Source organism: Gobio gobio (genome assembly GCF_949357685.1).
Source record: "Gobio gobio genome assembly, chromosome: 7".
In the NCBI taxonomy this organism is placed as follows: Eukaryota; Metazoa; Chordata; class Actinopteri; order Cypriniformes; family Gobionidae; genus Gobio; species Gobio gobio.
The window spans coordinates 5,183,523-5,201,662 of NC_137103.1; the positions used below are offsets into that span (position 1 = coordinate 5,183,523).

General features: G+C 46.3%; 1 protein-coding gene across 1 annotated transcript; it reads right to left on the reverse strand.

Annotated features, from left to right (window-relative positions):
- Positions 1-5,827: 5,827 nt before the first annotated feature.
- Positions 5,828-15,750, reverse strand: LOC307128958 (E3 ubiquitin-protein ligase TRIM47-like; the record flags this gene model as incomplete). Its single annotated transcript, XM_079821049.1, has 3 exons — positions 5,828-6,096; positions 6,183-6,278; positions 15,178-15,750. The coding sequence occupies 3 exons, from the start codon at positions 15,748-15,750 to the stop codon at positions 5,848-5,850; spliced, it is 918 nt and encodes a 305-aa protein (XP_079677175.1). The 3' UTR covers positions 5,828-5,847.
- Positions 15,751-18,140: the final 2,390 nt, after the last annotated feature.

Sequence of the window (18,140 nt, forward strand, 5' to 3'; positions counted from 1 at the left end):
TGGATATTCTGGGGCTGTCTTGGCTGACATGCCTCTGCAACATCGCGTGGCGGTCGGGGACAGTGCCTCTGGACTGACAGACCGGGTTGGTAGTCCCTCTTTTCAAGAAGGGGGACCGGATAGTGTGTTCCAACTAAAGGGGGATCAAACTTCTCAGCCTCCCCGGGAAAGGCTATGCCAGGGTACTGGAGAGGAGAATTCGGATTCAGGTGGAACAGTGTTGTTTTCGTCCCGGTCGTGGAACACTGGACCAGCTCTATACCCTCTCCAGGGCGCTGGAGGGTTCATGGGAGTTTGCCCAACCAGTCCACATGTGTTTTGTGGATTTGGAGAAGGCATTTGACCGTGTTCCTCGCGGTATCCTGTGGGGGGTGCTCTGGGAGTATGGGGTCCGGGGCCCCCTGCTTAGGTCTGTTCAGTCCCTGTACGACCGGAGCAGGAGCTTGGTTCGCATTGCCGGTAGTAAGTCAGACCTGTTTCCTGTGCATGTTGGACTCCGGCAGGGCTGCCCTTTGTCCTTTTTGTAATTTTTATGGACAGATTTTCTAGGCGCAGCCAAGGGCCGGGGTGCGTACGGTTTGGGGACCATGCGATTTCATGGCTGCTTTTTGCGGATGATGTTGTCATGTTGGCCTCCTCAAACCAGGACCTTCAGCGTGCACTGGGACGGTTTGCGACTGGGATGAGAATCAGCACCTCCAAGTCCGAGGCCATGGTTCTCAGTCGGAAAAAGGTAGATTGCCCACTTCAGGTTGGTGGAGAGTTCCTGCCTCAGGTGGAGGAGTTCAGGTATCTCGGGGTCTTGTTCACGAGTGAGGGAAGGATGAAAAGGAGTTTTCCCATAATGCAATACTTGTTCCCTCTCTCAGGGAACCGAGGTTACGTGAGTAACCGAGTACGTTACTGTGTGCACATTTTATTGTAATTTTTAACCATTTAAATGAAAATGACACGTGTTGTGTTCTGTGCTACACACACACATACACACACACACGCTGCACACAGAACGGCTTCTCATAGTGAATGAATAGTGCGTGATAATGAACTGAGTTCTCTTCCTCGTCTTTTTGCACAGCACGCGAACGGACAAATACACACAATGTCAAAATACTCTCGTAAACACAGTCGGTTATGTCATTGACGGGAGATTTTCATGATACCATCTCTATGATAATGTTAATCAAACAGCAAAAGACTTGCTTTTATAGACAGAATAATATATATTTTATCAATAAAGTGCAATATATTTTATCAGTAAAGTGCAGTCAGGGTTCAACATTAATGCTTGTCCGTGACAAGTGTATTTTTATACTTCCTCTCGAGGAGAAATCAAAACACTTGAGCACCGCTCACACAGAGAAACTCAGTAACTGTAACGTACTGCTCTAAGACTTAACAGGTTCAGGATCCAAACTTAGCTTTATTAAAGGGTAATCCACACTCGTAGTCAACAAACAGGCAAGAGGTCATAACAGGTAATCAGTCCAAACAAGACAGGAGAGACAGGCAAACGGGTAATCCACAGAACAGGCAAGAAATCCAAAACCAGAGACATGAAACCAGGGAAAACACTCAGAAATGCTGTGATACAACTAACAAGATTTCGCAATGAATGACTGAGATAACCAGGCTTATATAGGGTGAAGTGAACAGGGAAATGAGACACAGGTGTAAACAGTAAGTGCTAATGAGTCTGGGCAAAGGATTATGGGTAATGTAGTCTATGAAGGAGTGACAGTCTGGGGTGGAGTGCCCTCTGCTGGTAATCACGGGCACTCACACTGGTGAATTGTGACAGTAATACACTGCAGTAAACATTCAAAATGTGCAGTTTTTATATTTATTAACATATGATACAGTTAAGCAACATCGCATGACCAAGAGTGCTGTTTTCCTGAAGACCATCATGACTGAAAATGTGACACTGATTTCATTTGACAGTTCCATAAACAATTAACATTAAGTCACTTACATTTTAGATGCAATATTGAATGATTTTGTTCTATTTCAGCAGCGAAAATATTTCCAAGATCACATCAGAAGCATAACTCATCTCACAGCAACAGTGTGTGTGTTACTGAATGATACAGTTTTTGAATGAATCGGTTGGAACACAGGCTGTGTTCGAAATCGCCCCCTATACCCTTAAACAGGGCACTATTTGAGGGAACAGCCATTTCGAGTGGTGTCCGAAACCATAGTGGACGTTTTTGAGTGCACTCATTCAATCCCACAATGCACCGCAATAACGAGTGTACAGCCGATGTTGTACGAGCAATGGAGAAGGGGCTTGTCAATGGATGACCGATCGGCTCATAAGTACCGCGAGAAATTTTCGAGAGCAAACCACTCCTTATGCTTTTGAATTGCTCTCACTCTCAACCATCTCGCTCTCAACGCACAACGAGAGAGTCGCGCGCTGAATTACTGCTGTCCGATTCGCCCTGTGTACCCTCATTCCCCATTACTCCACTAGTCCAATTAAAGGAGTGAATGAAAACGAGTGAGCGAATTCTGACACAGAAGGCGCCGGAGGGGATTCTGTTTCGTTTGAGCTTTGCTTATTTGTTAAAATAAAATAAATGCTTACAATGTGGTGATTGCTTTGTGTCACTCGCAGTGCGTATACCTGCACGAGTATTCCCGCAAGATTTTTTCTCGGAGAACAGCTGCTGCATCACGTCATGCTTTTACAAAATATTATCTTCCATTGTTCTTCAAATTATAGAACTGAGAGAACAACGAAATTAAGAACTTTTCATACAACAAGACGTCCTGTTCTCTTACGCAATGGTCAACAGCTTGAAGTTCACCCTATAGCGCTCTCTACTTACTGACCTTACTGGGAAATAATGTACAAGGAATAATAATAAAGTAACCCATATGTAAAAAAATTATTTAAAATTAATTATATAGTAGCCTATAATATTATATACTATATTATGGGCGTCGGAAGCCAAAAAAACACAAAAATGTGGGGGATCCTTTCACAGAATTTTTTTACTGGAGTAGCTGTAAGATGCCATTTACATTAAGTACAAATATATTGCCTTGTTTACTAAGCATCTGGATGGGGCAGACAAATTACGGAAAACCCAGAATTATTTACAGCAACAATAGTGTAGGGGTAAAATGCATGGCAGAAAGATTTGATGCAAATCGACCCGAGGTTCGTATCCACCTTTTGCCGAACTCGCTCTACCCCCTTTTCCCCATCACATATCAGATCGGAAAGGCATTTATTTTCAATAAAAATTAAGAAAATATTAACATGTGTTAAATAATAAGTGTTTAACGGTTAGGGGTAGGTAAACAGACATGTGCTGAATTAGAGACGATAAAAGTGAGTGGGTCCAATAACATTGGTCTTGTCCCACCCACATACAAGGGTTCGACGCCCATGCCTATAGGATTCCGCTGTGGATGCCATCTCCTGGCGAGACGCAGCAATTAATTTGACGTGCGGCGCGACTCTCACAGTGCATTATGGGTATTCTCTAGCCATCAAGCGTACATCGGTTGTAAACTTGTTATAGCGGTGCATTGTGGGATTGAACGAGTGCACTCAATAACGTCCACTATGGTTTCGGACACCACTACAATGGCTGTTCCCTCAAATAGTGCCCTATTCAAGGGTACAGGGGGAGATTTCTGCCAGGAGATGCCGCCCACAGCTGAATCAATCATCCATCCATCTTCCAAACTGCCCCCGCCCAGCACAATATCATGCATACAGGTATAAATTCCTTTTTAATTGATTATTTAATTGTTTGATTAAGGTTTATACATGGGAGTTTCCACGGCAGAGTTCAAGATAAATATTTTTGTTATTACTGGAGCTGCCAGTCCCTTCCGTCCCTCCCTCAAGTGGACTATATCCGTGGACCAATTTAGGGAATAGTGAATTATAGGGGGTGATTTCGAACGCAGCCACAGATTCAATGACCCGTTCTTAAACGAATCAGCCGTTTGAACGAATCGACTCAATGACTCACTCATTAAGACCTGCCGCCAGCCACTAGCAGTTTAGCTTCATGTTTAAAAGTGTCATTCTTTCCAGCATTTCTTAGTTGTATATTCAAAAATTTAATGGCTTTTAATAAAACGTACATTCGTCCCTCGCACTTTTACTGGGTCGCACCAGTCCTAGTCAAACCGCTCCGTGCGGGATTCGAACCGCGTCTAGTCGCACCGCTCTTACTGGCCTACGTCTGTTACACGAGCAAGTTCGTTTACGTAGAAGCCAACGTAAATAAATCTAGATTTAAATTCAAAGACACAAAATAATCTATACATGACCTGTCATTTTATTCGTATCCAAAAATGAGGCGATCTGAACACTATGGAGTGCTAACACTCTCATGCAACACTCCTATTCATACTCGAAGCCATAGGGCGTGCTCTCAAAGAAAAAACAAAACTGATTCGTAGAAGTAAAACCCTGTCACGTTCCAAAGGCATTCAGCGCTGTAGCAGCAGCTGAATAAAAATAATCGCTATGACTGATGAAACGTGACAACAAACACGATTGCGACAATATATGGTTTGTGTTTTTACAGCCATCTCAAGGTATTTATTGACAATAAAGAATATGAATAATGCAGTGCTAACTGACAGCCTTTTTAATGTTTAGTATCTTCTGCTTGCCAAGGCTGCATTTATTTAATAAAAAATACAGTTAAAACATTAATATTGCGAAATATAATCACATATACATTTACAGATGTTTTAATTTGTTATGATATAGTAAAGTGTAATTTATTCCTGTGATCAAAGTCTTCAGTATCACATGATCCTTCTGAAATCATTCTAATATGATCATTTGATGAAAAGGAAACATTTATGATTATAATCATTGTTGAAAACAGCTGTGGAAACCATGATGCATTTTATTTTTCAGGATTTTTTAATGAATAGAAAGTTAAATGAACAGCATTTATTTGCATTGAATAAAGCATAGATCTTTTGTTATATTATAAATGCCACTTAATCAATTTAATGCATTTTTGATGAATAAAAGTATTAATTTCTCTCTTTTTTTATCTTACCACAAATGTTTGAATAGTTTCATGATTTCCAGAAAAATGAAACAGAACAACTGTTTTCTACATTGATAATAATCATAAATGTTTCTTAAGCATCAAATTAACATATTAGAATGATTTCTGAAAGAACATCTGACACTGAAGACTGGAGTAATGATGATAAATTCAGCTTTGATCAAAGGAATAAATTATAAAGATTTTTTTTCTTTTTTACTATATATTCACACAGCTTCTTTACATTGGGATAATATTTCACTGTATTACTTTTTTACTGCATTTTTTAAATAAATAAATGCAGCCTTGGTGAGCAGAAGACTTTCAAAAACATTTAACAATTGTAATGTTTCCAAACTTTTGATATGTACTGTATATTTTCTGCCTTATTCAGTGATATTTTTTCTTACAAAGCATAAAATCCATGGGGACTTAATGCACAAGTGTTTGTAGTACATAAACCAATAATAAAATTGGCATAACATATAGGGAAAACATTATAGATATTAGTGGTTATTGTTCAGCAGTGTCTTTGATATCTTACTGAATTAAAAGCAAGAGATGAGATCAATTAAATCTGTCAGTTGGTATTACACCTGACATTTCTGTCCCCCTCACTTTTGAAAAGATGGCTACGCCCCTGGGCAAAGGTTGCAAGCCTGCAGAATCAGATTCATTAAAATTCAAACGATACCCAACCCTACTGATCAGGCAGCGAGTCTGACTGCTGATTATATAATAACCCAACACACAGATCAACGGCTCATTCTGCTCTCATGAAATGTTTCTCTGTGAGTCTCTTGTTCTTCTAGATCTCTGTTACCTGCAGGAAATGGACGTGATCCTGTGTGTGTGAAAGCTGCTCCAGCTCAGCGTCTCTCCTCCTCAGATCATTGATCTCCTGCTCCAGTCGCTCCAGTCGTCCTTCAGCTCGACTCACTGCAGTCTTTTCCTGATCTCTGATCCGCTGTGTGGCCTCAGAGCGGCTTCTCTCAATGGAGCGGATGAGCTCAGTGAAGATCCTCTCACTGTCCTCCACTGCTGTCTGTGCAGAGCGCTGTTAGGACACACATCACAATCACACAGTGGCTTCAGTGAGTCCTGACTGACACTTCTCAAACTTCTCTTCTTCTCCAGACTCACCTTATGAGCCTCCACAGCCTCTCTCAGCTGCTGAAGATCTTTCTCTCTCTGCTGGATTCTCTGCTGGAACGACCTCTGCGTCTCCTTCAGCCGCTTCTGCAGCACAAACCAATGACAGAGACGCCACTTTATACTGCGCACACTAGAGCATCATGGGAGCTTTTGGAAAAAGTGAATGATCCTTGAGCGCCGTTGATCAACTGGGTCGCACAACTCCGAAAAACATCAGATCAATAGGCGCTCTCTTTATAAATAAACCACAGATTTGAGCTTTAAACAACTACATGCTCACCTGAAAAAGTCTTAAAACTACATTTCGTGACACAATAACAGTAGAGGGTTTTCTCATCCGCTATTGATGCTTGTTGGTTAGTGTGAGATGCATTCTGGGATACCGGTCTGTCTGAAGTCCACACAAGTTCCCTTACGAGAGTACTCTCGTATTGCGTTTTGCTAAAACGCTATGGGGGAATTCCTTTCCTCGAGATATTGAAGCAAATTTTTATCCAAAAATACCTTTTATACGCTGTGCAGCTGCACAACTCTCAGCAGGAAGCAGCTGCGTGCTGATTGGCTGTGCCGCTGCAACTGCAGCAACCTATAGCGAGACCGTGGGGCGGGACGGACCAATCAGGTCCTTCCAAATTCCCGCCACAAGGGGCAACAGAATTTGCATAGCCTAGGGTATATAAGACCCACTCTCGCAAGGTTAGTCAGATTAATTCTTCTTCAGCGACTTGCAATCGTTGAGCTCCGGATCGAAGCCTGCCGTCGACACGCACCCAGCGGAACACGCGGCCTGAGGACGTCGGATTCTCCGCCTTCAGCCTGCCTTCCAGCTGCGCCATCCGGCACTATATCCTTTCATACCTTACTGTGTTTTTCACATTCAAAATAGAGCACGAGACGTTGTTGCAAATGTCTCGTTCCTGCGCCTCGTGCAGAGGTTCCATCGCGGACGAGGATCGGCACATCATCTGCGTGTCATGTCTCGGACGAGACCACACGCAGACTGCACTCAACCAGGGCGGCTGCCCTGAGTGCGACGAACTGGCGCTGCAGACCCTTCGGGCTCGGCTCGCCAGCTTCGACTCGGATCCCGTCCCGTGCTCCCAGCCTCTAGAGCCACGGAAGAAGAAACGTCGCGACCAGAGGCCACCGGAGCGCTCTGACGAGCACACGCCGGGCATGTCCCCGCGTGCCTCGCCATCGCCCGTCTTGTTCGTCGACGAGCAGCACAGCTCCCCTCGCATGGCGGCTGCTGCTGTTTCGTTCGGCGGACCGGAGGAGGAAGAGGATGACAGCCTTTCCCTTGCTGCATCCGGAAGCGGGTGGTCGGACGCCGCCTCGGAGCACGCCACTTCGACGCGGACGGCTAGCGGCGTCATAACCTCAGTCGACGCTGAGCTTATGCGCTTGCTCACCAAGGCCGTGGACGACCTCGGCATTGACTGGTCTCAGCCCGAGGAGCCCACGAGAAGCCGACTGGATGAGTGGTATTTCGAGAACCGCCGTCAACCGACCGCTCAAAGACCCGCTCCCTTCTTTCCAGAAGTCCACGAGGAGCTAACAAAATCGTGGAAGGCGCCATTTTCTTCTCGCACCAAATCCTCCTTTTCTCCAGCGCTCTCGGTAGTCGATGGCGCTCAGAAAAAAGGATATCAATCCCTTCCTCCCCTCGAGGAAGCCGTCGCTGCACACCTTTGCCCGCCCTCCACCAGAGGATGGCAGTCAAAGACTGTGCACCCTTCCAAAGCCTGCCGCACTACGTCCAGCCTCGCCGGTCGAGCATTCGCCTCCGCCGGCCAGGCGGCGTCAACGCTACACTCTATGGCGGTGCTTCAAGTCTTCCAGGCCAAACTCCTCCGTTCCCTGGACGAGTCTGTTCCTGACAACGAGGCTCTGAAGGATCTGCGCGGCGCCACTGACTTGGCCCTGCGTGCCACCAAGGCCAATGCTCAGGCGATCGGCAGATGCATGGCCAGCCTGACGGTGTTGGAGCGCCATTTGTGGCTTAACTTAACCGAGATGAAGGACGCGGACAAGACCGCTTTCCTGGACGCGCCCATTTCGCCTTCAGGATTGTTTGGTTCCGCCGTGGTTGGGTTCACGGAGCGCTTCACTGAGGCACAGAAGGCTTCGCAGGCAATGCGACATTTCCTGCCTAAGCGTTCCAGCTCCTCCGCTAGCCGTCAAGCTAAAGCTGGACCAGCCCAGCCCGCCAAGGCGCCGCCTTCAGCTCGCCAGCCTCACGCGGCTTCCAAGCCCGGTCAGGGTTCCCGCTCTACGAGCCCGCAGCAGACCGCCGGAGCGTCGAGGTCCACGACCCAGCAATGTGTCGAAACCTGAGCCTCCGAAGCCGTCCTAGCCAGAGGTATGAAGAGAAGGCGGATAGTGCTCGCTTCGGCCGGTGCACCGCCTCGCTCTCTTCTAAAACGTCCCCCAGCTCCCTTCAAGGCGGCTGGGAACGCCAAATTCACAGCCAACGAGCCCGCAAGCAAGCGCGCTCGCCTGTACACAAACACCGTTTTCACGTCGACCCATATGAGTCACAAAAAGAGCTTTTTCTCTGTAGGCAGTGTGCCAGCATTAAAGCATGTACCCCTACACTCAAGCACTCCCCCATGTTCCCCAGCCCCCTGCACTCAGGTGGCTGGAAACATTATTCTCACAGTCAACGAGCCCGCACTCAAGCGCGCTCGCCTGTACACAAGCACCAATACTCTATGTCCCCCGGCCCCCTGCACTCAGGCGGCGGGAAACAATTCCCTCATTAGCGCCAACTTAGCGCAAGGTTATCGGGCCACCGAGTCCCTGTTACTCAGCGACTCGCCCCACAGATTAATTCAGCCCCTGGCTTCGAAGGCCGAGGCCTGGCGGGCCATTCCCGGCATTTCGAAATGGGTGTTGAACATAATAGAACGAGGTTACTCGCTACAGTTTGCTCGCAGACCACCGCGCTTTCGCGCCGTGGAAGAGACAACGGTGAGAAGCGACAAAAGTCACGTGCTTCGAACCGAGATATCAAAACTTTAATAAAGGGAGCGGTAGAAGCCGTACACCCCTCACAGAGCGAGTCGGGCTTTTACAGCCGTTACTTCCTTGTACCAAAAAAGGACGGTGGTCTAAGACCCATCCTAGACCTCAGACATTTGAACAAAGCCCTTATGAAGCGCCCGTTCAGAATGTTGAGAATGAAACAAATCCTCGCGCACATTCGCCCGGGAGATTGGTTTTTCACTGTGGATCTAGAGGATGCCTATTTCCACATACAAATAGCCCCTCATCACAGGCCATTCTTGAGATTCGCCTTCGAGGGGAAAGCATACCAATACAAGGTGCTACCTTTTGGTCTATCTCTAGCCCCTCGCACGTTTACAAAGTGCATGGAAGCGGCGCTAACCCCGCTGAGGCTTCGGGGAATGAGAATTCTCAACTATCTCGACGACTGGCTCATAATAGCTCAGTCAGAGATACAGTTATTAAACCACAGATCTTGGCTTCTCAACCATTTACAATGCTTGGGACTCAGAATCAACGTGGCAAAGAGTTTATTGTCTCCCACACAGAAAGTTTTGTTTCTGGGAACAGTATTGGACTCACTGCAGATGAGCGCGCGGCTGACGTCACAGCGCGCACTCTCTGTTCGGAACCGAGCGGTTTCCCTCAGGTCCGGTGCACACATTCCTCTCAAACACTTTCAGAGGATGTTGGGTTTCATGGCCTCGGCGGCGCCAGTTCTCAGACTGGGTCTGTTGCACATGCGCCCCCTACAGCACTGGCTGAATCGCCGCGTTCCAGCTCACGCATGGCTTCCGGGCCGACTGCAAATCAAGGTAGACCACAGCTGTGTGTTGGCTCTGGCTCCTTGGAAAAATCCCGTCTGGTACAAGACGGGCGTGAGTTTGGGCACTGTTACAAAGTGGAAAGTTATCTCGACAGATGCATCCAACCTAGGTTGGGGAGCCCTTCACGAGGGCAGGCCGATCTCCGGTCTCTGGTCAGACTCGGAGAAGAGCCTTCATATAAACTGTCTAGTAGGGGTGTAACGATTCATCTACTACATCGATGTATCGATTTATTTTCCTACGATCTAACTACATCGATCTGTGCTCGGCAAGTTGGCCTTCCGGACGACATATATCGATCTAACATCGTTTTAAAAGGTAATCAATCGATTGTATCGATCATAGGAAATAACGCATTGGATTTAAGCACGTCAGACTTTAAATGGATGTTTTTTCTTAGCACTTTTAATGATAAAGGCGTTAAACGTTACTCGATTCAGTCTGCCTATCTGTGACATCATCGCAACGCACGCACCAGCAGCAGCGTTAAGAAAACAAAACAGCATGGCGTATGGCAGAGGAGAAGCCAACCAGCGAGAAATTATCAAGCCACCAGGAGAAAGAGCTAAGTTAGTAACGTGTTACCTGTACTTTCAACCCTTGCTAAATGTTACCTGTGCATTCCTGGGACCAGTGTGCCAGCAGAGCGAGTTTTTAGTACTGCTGGCAACATAGTGAACGCACAGAGAAGTGTTCTGCGGTCAGAACATGTTGATATTTTTGAAAAAGAGTCATTGAAGAGTAGTTGGTTACATTTTATCTTTTGTTAAATATTGTTTGTTTATTAAACTGAGAGTAGTAGCAGGTTCAGCCAGTTTATTCAACCTGAAGAAATGTTGGTTGCACTTTATTTTTGATATTAATATTGTATTTGTATTATTTTAATGTTGAAAAACAACAGCAAAAGTAACAGGTACACCTACTATTAATTAAACCTGAAGAGAAGTTAGTTGCACTTTATTTTTGATATTAATATTGTAATATTATTATGTTGGATAACAAAAGCAGAAGTAGCAGGTTAACCTACTGTTGAAATGTTGGTTGCACTTACTGTGCTTTTATTGAAAATGTATTGAATATTGAAAATGAGAGCAGAAAAGGTTAACTTCCTGTTAATTCAACCTAAACTGTTGGTTGCACTTTATTCAAATAAAATTTGAATGCATTTGCCATTAATTGTTGTTTACTTGTTTGTTTATATCCATAATTAATTGATACCTGATTCCCTTACAAGAAACAACAGGAATCTAGGAAACTTCACCTGCACTGACCAGTATCCAGATATTTATATCAGTCACACAATTTTTGGCTAAAAAGTTACTGAATCGATTTCAGGTCACTGAATCGTTTCGGATCGTATCGTTCTAAATGAACCAAAATTGTCCTTGAATCGTATCGACAACCTCAAATTGTGATACGAATCGAATCGTTGTTAAAACGAATCGTTACACCCCTACTGTCTAGAGATGAAAGCGGTCACGATATCGCTAAGAGCTTTCCTTCCGTACATAAAACACCACCATGTCCTGATCCGAACGGACAGCAGGTCGGTGGTAGCCTATATAAATCGCCAAGGCGGTCTGAGATCTATCGATCTGCACTCAATGGCGGAAGAAGCCCTAATATGGGCAGAGCACAATCTGAGCTCGCTGAGAGCGACTCACGTGCCAGGCATTCTGAATTTGGGTCCGGACATACTGTCCAGGGGCAAAGTGTCCCCAGCAGAGTGGTCTCTTCACCCAAATATAATTCAGATAATTTGGGGCAAGTTTGGAGAGGCAAAAGTGGATCTTTTCGCCTCACAAGACAATGCTCAATGCCGAATATATTTCTCCAAGCACGAGGATGCGTTGGCCCACGAATGGCCCAACCTTCCTCTTTATGCGTTTCCCCCAATCTCAATGTTACCTCAGGTCATAGAGAGGATCAGGGAGAGCAAATGCGCTGTGCTTTTAATAGCCCCGCTTTGGAGAAATCAACCTTGGTTCTCACTGCTGAGTCAGATGTCAGATACAGATCCGGGGCCGATCCCACTGAGGAGAGACATCCTCATGCAGGCGGAACGGCAGATCTGGCATCCCCGTCCCGATCTATGGGCGCTTCATGTTTGGCCCATCAACGGGTACATGAGAACCTTTCTGAAAGCGTAATGAATACTATTACTGAAGCTAGAGCCCCCACAACTAGGCGGCTCTATTCAGGCAAATGGTCAGTCTTTTCAGACTGGTGTAAAGCGCGAAGTCTGACCCCACATGATTGTGCAGTGTCAGAGGTGCTTACATTTTTACAAGAGCTTCTGGACGCGGGTCGCTCCCCCTCCACGCTCAAAGTTTATGTGGCTGCTATAGCAGCGTATCACATTCAAGTGAACGGACTGTCACTAGGGAAGAGCGATCTCATTGTTCGCTTCCTTAAAGGGGCTAGAAGGCTTCACCCACCTCGCCCCCCTTCAGTCCCTATATGGGACCTGTCCACGGTCCTGGATGCCATGAAGAGCTCTGCATTTGAGCCTCTGCATTCTGTGAGCTTAAAGCTCCTGTCACTAAAGACCGCTTTTCTGCTAGCGATTGCATCAGTTAAGCGAGTGGGTGAACTGCACGCGCTCTCTGTGAGCGCCTCGTGTCTGGAATTTGGGCCAAACGACTCCAAAGTCGTCCTCAAACCAAGACATGGATATGTACCTAAAGTGCTTTCAACTCCGTTCAGAGCACAGGTCATTTCACTTTCGGCACTTTCATCACAGTCAGATGAAATAGATGCTAATTTGCTCTGTCCTGTCAGAGCGCTGAGAATATACATAGAGCGTTCCGCTGCTTACAGGCAAACTGAACAGCTCTTTGTATGCTTTGGCGGCCGCACCCGAGGGTACGCGGTTACAAAGCAGACCCTGTCACGGTGGATAGTGGATGCTATATCACTGGCTTATGAGTCTAAAGATCTCAGTTGCCCCTTAGGCATTAAAGCCCATTCTACTAGAGGCATGGCCTCTTCGTGGGCTTGGTCTACTGGCATTTCTCTGAATGATAGCTGTGCGGCGGCAGGCTGGGCCTCCCCGTCCACTTTTATCAGATTCTATAATTTAGATGTTCCGGCTTTACAAGCTGGGCTTCTTGCTGTATGAACAGATTTAACCCCTTAAGGCTCGATAAGTCCGGCCTGGGTTGAATATTGTTTAAGTCATAAGCATATTCCTTATACGGCCCGAAGTATCTGGCCACTCATTATTCCTGACCCGATTATGTCTGGTCTATACTTATTATTGCACGTATATCGTGTTCATTATCATTAGGGCCCGACTCAGGTCTGGCTCATTTTGAATTATTGATATCATACTACGGGCCCACCTAGGTTGGCCTGGGTTTGGTGTCGTCGGCTTTAGAGCCGTTAAGCAAGCACGGCGTTTTGCATTGGTCCCCCATAGCGTTTTAGCAAAACGCAATACGAGAGCACTCTCGTAAGGGAACGTTTCGGTTACTAACGTAACCTCGGTTCCCTAAGATGAGGGAACGAGTATTGCGTTTTGCTTGCCGTGCTTGCTCACTTGCTCAGGAGTCGCTTCAGTTGATTAACCTGACTAACCTTGCGAGAGTGGGTCTTATATACCCTAGGCTATGCAAATTCTGTTGCCCCTTGTGGCGGGAATTTGGAAGGACCTGATTGGTCCGTCCCGGCCCACGGTCTCGCTATAGGTTGCTGCAGTTGCAGCGGCACAGCCAATCAGCACGCAGCTGCTTCCTGCTGAGAGTTGTGCAGCTGCACTGCGTATAAAAGGTATTTTTGGATAAAAATTTGCTTCAATATCTCGAGGAAAGGAATTCCCCCATAGCGTTTTAGCAAAACGCAATACTCGTTCCCTCATCTTAGGGAACCGAGGTTACGTTAGTAACCGAAACGTTTCCTCTTAATGCATCCTTGATAAAAGGGGCAGATCAAGGACACATCCGGGGATTTGAACTGTGCTTGGCTAGATGTGAACTCTGAATTGGAACAGTGACTGATGATTAACAAGTCCATGAGAACACAAGTACAGACAAGAACACATATCGAGGAACCGCCCTAGAGTCCATGTTCTGCAGTCATTACACACAGCCCAAAGTGCAGCAAGAGTATTGCAGCGTGCTGTCATTTTATATACAGTGTTGTGACACTGTTAGCATGATCTCTTTTTGGTGGACAGTTTTACGTTCTTAAATGCTTAATTATCATGGCTGCGAGTGTGTGTGTGTGTGTGTGTGTAGGTTGAGGGGATGTATCTAACGGCTTGTAAAAAAGTGAAAACGGTACTTTGCCCACACCTACTTTTTGGTGTAGTGTTAAACACACTTGAGTGTGAGTTTCTCAATGTCTTTTGGGGTGGAGCACTAGTGTGTGGGTGCCGTGATTGCTCATCGGGGTGTGTTAGGGTATTCTTTTTCCCTGTCAGTGTTCTTGGCAATCCGGGTTTTCCCCACAGTTTTGATATTTATTTTTTCTTTGTTTCCTTTTTGTTTCTTTGATTCAAAATACCTTCTTTATTAACATCTGTGGGTAATTTGTCTGGAAGTTATTTATCAGTGAATGTTGTTTTATTTTAAGAATATTATGTTATAAAAATTGGTTTTAATTGGCAGAACCGTCTCAGTCCTCTCTGTTAATTTGAGTGCTTGCATATCCTTGGGTCAAAGTCCCTAGGTGGCATAGTTGGCTATATTTAAGACTTTATTTGAGATTTTGCTTAAAGTGAACTTCCCTGTTATTTATCTTGGTTATCATTTTTCTCTCCGCCTTATCATCTCGCCACACGTAGTTTCATATCTTTTCCTTTTCCACAACATTTTCCTCAGATCGGCACAGTCTCAAACTACATCTTATCAGTCTTTTACAGCTTAAAGTGATACAAACAACGTATTCTTTTAAACATCTAAAGCGCTTTATAATGTGCTCATAATATTTATAAGTTGTCTTTGTCTGCTACCCTGTGTTTACGGTGCATTGTCTCCATATTTCCTGTTATATTCAGTGCGGAGCTCAGATTGGCTCAGTGGTGCAAGTCCACTTCCAGCTCCTGTTGACTTCTGCTGACGTCTGCAGTGTGAATGATGTTTCCTGATCATATGGTGCCAGTATAAATAGTGTCAGCATTATTTGATCAGTGTGTGATTTCATACCTGTTTCTCTGTCCTCTGTGCTGTGGCTGATACAGTGTCGTGGTTTTTATGTTCGTCCATCGAACACAGCAGACATATAAACTTCTGGTCAGTGCGGCAGAAAACCTCAATGAGTTTATCATTTGTTTGGCAGATCATCTCCTGCAGTCGTCCAGTGGCATCGGTCACTTTATGTGGCTTACGGGAGTGATAGTCCTCATGACGGTCAAAATGAGTTTGACAGTAAGACTCCAGGCACACCAGACAGGACTTGACGGCTTTGTGTTTTCTTCCAGTACAGACGTCACACTGCACATCTCCAGCTCCAGCGTAACAGTCAGCAGGAAGTTTAGTCTTCTTCAGTTTCTCCACCAGTTCAGCCATCATGGTGTTTTTAGCTAAAGCAGGTCTTGGACTGAAGGTCTGTCTGCACTGAGGGCAGCTGTAGACTCTCATCTGATCCTCCTGATCCCAGCAGCCTGTAATACAGCTCTTACAGTAACTGTTTCCACACGAGATGGTCACTGGATCCTTCAGGAGATCTAGACACACTGAACACATGAACTCATCCTGAGCAAATCTGGCTTCTGCCATTTTACTGAATGAACACAGAGACACAAACACACACCAGCTCGACTACACTTCAGTCTCTCTTTCCCTGAACCGAGTTTCCTTCTTTCTGGTTCTGTGTTTGAGTGAGGTGAGCAGAACCAGTTTATCAAGGTTTATGCAAAACCCTTTCACGAGTTCACACTTACAAATAATCAGATAGTAAATATAGTATACATAATAGTATGCGTGGTAGTATGCGTATTTGGCGTGCTGTCCGAGGAGAGGGCTCCGAGCTCGGTATTTGGCCCGAACCCAGAGTACTCCCCAAAAATTGCAACCAATGCAGGACAGCAGCCGTAACATTACTGATAGCCCCCAAAAAATGCAATGCGTAGGCTGAATGTGCTCATTGAGCTCCTGTGGGAGCAGAGTAGGCGTCACTGCTGCGGCAGTGGAGAAATAAGTCAGAAGTTGACCTCCTGCGGGAGCAGAGTAAACATCACTGCTGCGGCAGTGGAGAATAAGTCAGAAGAGCTGGCTTCTGCGGGAGCAGAGTAAACTTCACTGCTGCGGCAGTGGAGAATAAGTCAGAAGAGCTGGCTCCTGCGGGAGCAGAGTAAACATCACTGCTGCGGCAGTGGAGAATAAGTCAGAAGAGCTGGCTCCTGCGGGAGCAGAGTAAACATCACTGCTGCGGCAGTGTAGAAATAAGTCCGAAGCTGAGCTCCTGCGGGAGCAGAGTAAACATCACTGCTGCGGCAGTGGAGAAATAAGTCAGAAGAGCTGAGCTCCTGCGGGACCAGAGTAAACATCACTGCTGCGGCAGTGGAGAAATTAGTCAGAAGAGCAGAGCTCCTGCGGGAGCAGAGTAAACATCACTGCTGCGGCAGTGGAGAATAAGTCAGAAGAGCTGGCTCCTGCGGGAGCAGAGTAAACTTCACTGCTGCGGCAGTGGAGAATAAGTCAGAAGAGCTGGCTCCTGCGGGAGCAGAGTAAACATCACTGCTGCGGCAGTGGAGAATAAGTCATAAGAGCTGGCTCCTGCGGGAGCAGAGTAAACATCACTGCTAAGGCAGTGTAGAAATAAGTCCGAAGCTGAGCTCCTGCGGGAGCAGAGTAAACATCACTGCTGCGGCAGTGGAGAAATAAGTCAGAAGAGCTGAGCTCCTGCGGGACCAGAGTAAACATCACTGCTGCGGCAGTGGAGAAATTAGTCAGAAGAGCAGAGCTCCTGCGGGAGCAGAGTAAACATCACAGCTGCGGCAGTGGAGAATTAGTCAGAAGAGCAGAGCTCCTGCGGGAGCAGAGTAACATCACTGCTGCGGCAGTGGAGAATTAGTTGGAAGAGCTGACTTCTGCGGGAGCAGAGTAAACATCACTGCTGCGGCAGTGGAGAATTAGTTGGAAGAGCTGGCTCCTGCGGGAGCAGAGTAAACATCACTGCTGCGGCAGTGGAGAATTAGTAGGAAGAGCTGGCTCCTGCGGGAGCAGAGTAACATCACTTGCTGTGGCAGTGAAAAAATGAGTCAGAAGAGCAGAGCTCCTGCGGGAGCAGAGTAACATCACTGCTGCGGCAGTGGAGAATTAATCAGAAGAGCTGAGCTCCTGCTGGAGCAGAGTAACATCACTGCTGCAGCAGTGGAGAATTCGTCAGAAGAGCAGAGCTCCTGCGGGAGCAGAATAAACATCACTGCTGCGGCGGTGGAGAAATTAGTCAGAAGAGCTGAGCTCCTGCGGGAGCAGAGTAAACATCAACGCTGCTGCGGTGGAGAATTAGTCAGAAGAGCTGAGCTCCTGCGGGAGCAGAGTAAACATAAACGCTGCGGCAGTGGAGAATAGTCAGAAGAGCTGAGCTCCTGCGGGAGCAGAGTAAACATCACTGCTGCGGCAGTGGAGATAGGAAATTTCCATTTATTGGAATGATTGTATTGGCAGTGGATATGTCTGATTGAATAAAAATGGATTTAAGGATTTAAGATTTGGAACCAAAACCGAGTGACAGGGCTTGAGTGAAGTGTTTAGGAGGAATTTCAGTGAATGGTTTATGGGAATATCAACTCTGAATAATGAGGTACTGGGGTTGGGAATGGGTCCGCCTCTGGTGCCAACAGCTTGAATCTCTGAAAAGAAAAACGAGAGAGAGAGTCAGCTATTTGATTTTTGCATCCGGGGATATGTTTGGCCGTTATAATAAATTGATCGCATGCTGAAATCCAAATGAGGCGCCTTAGGAGAGGCATCAGCGCAGGCGAGTGCGAACAACCTTTATTAATGCAATGTACTGTTGCTTCATTGTCGCAGTGCACTACGATGCTGTTGGCAGACCATTCTTTCCCCCACAGGAAGGCTGCTACTACAAGAGGGTATAGTTCGAACATCGCTGAGGAAGTTGCAGACTCCTGTGCATCAGAAAGCTGAGGTGGCCATGTAGA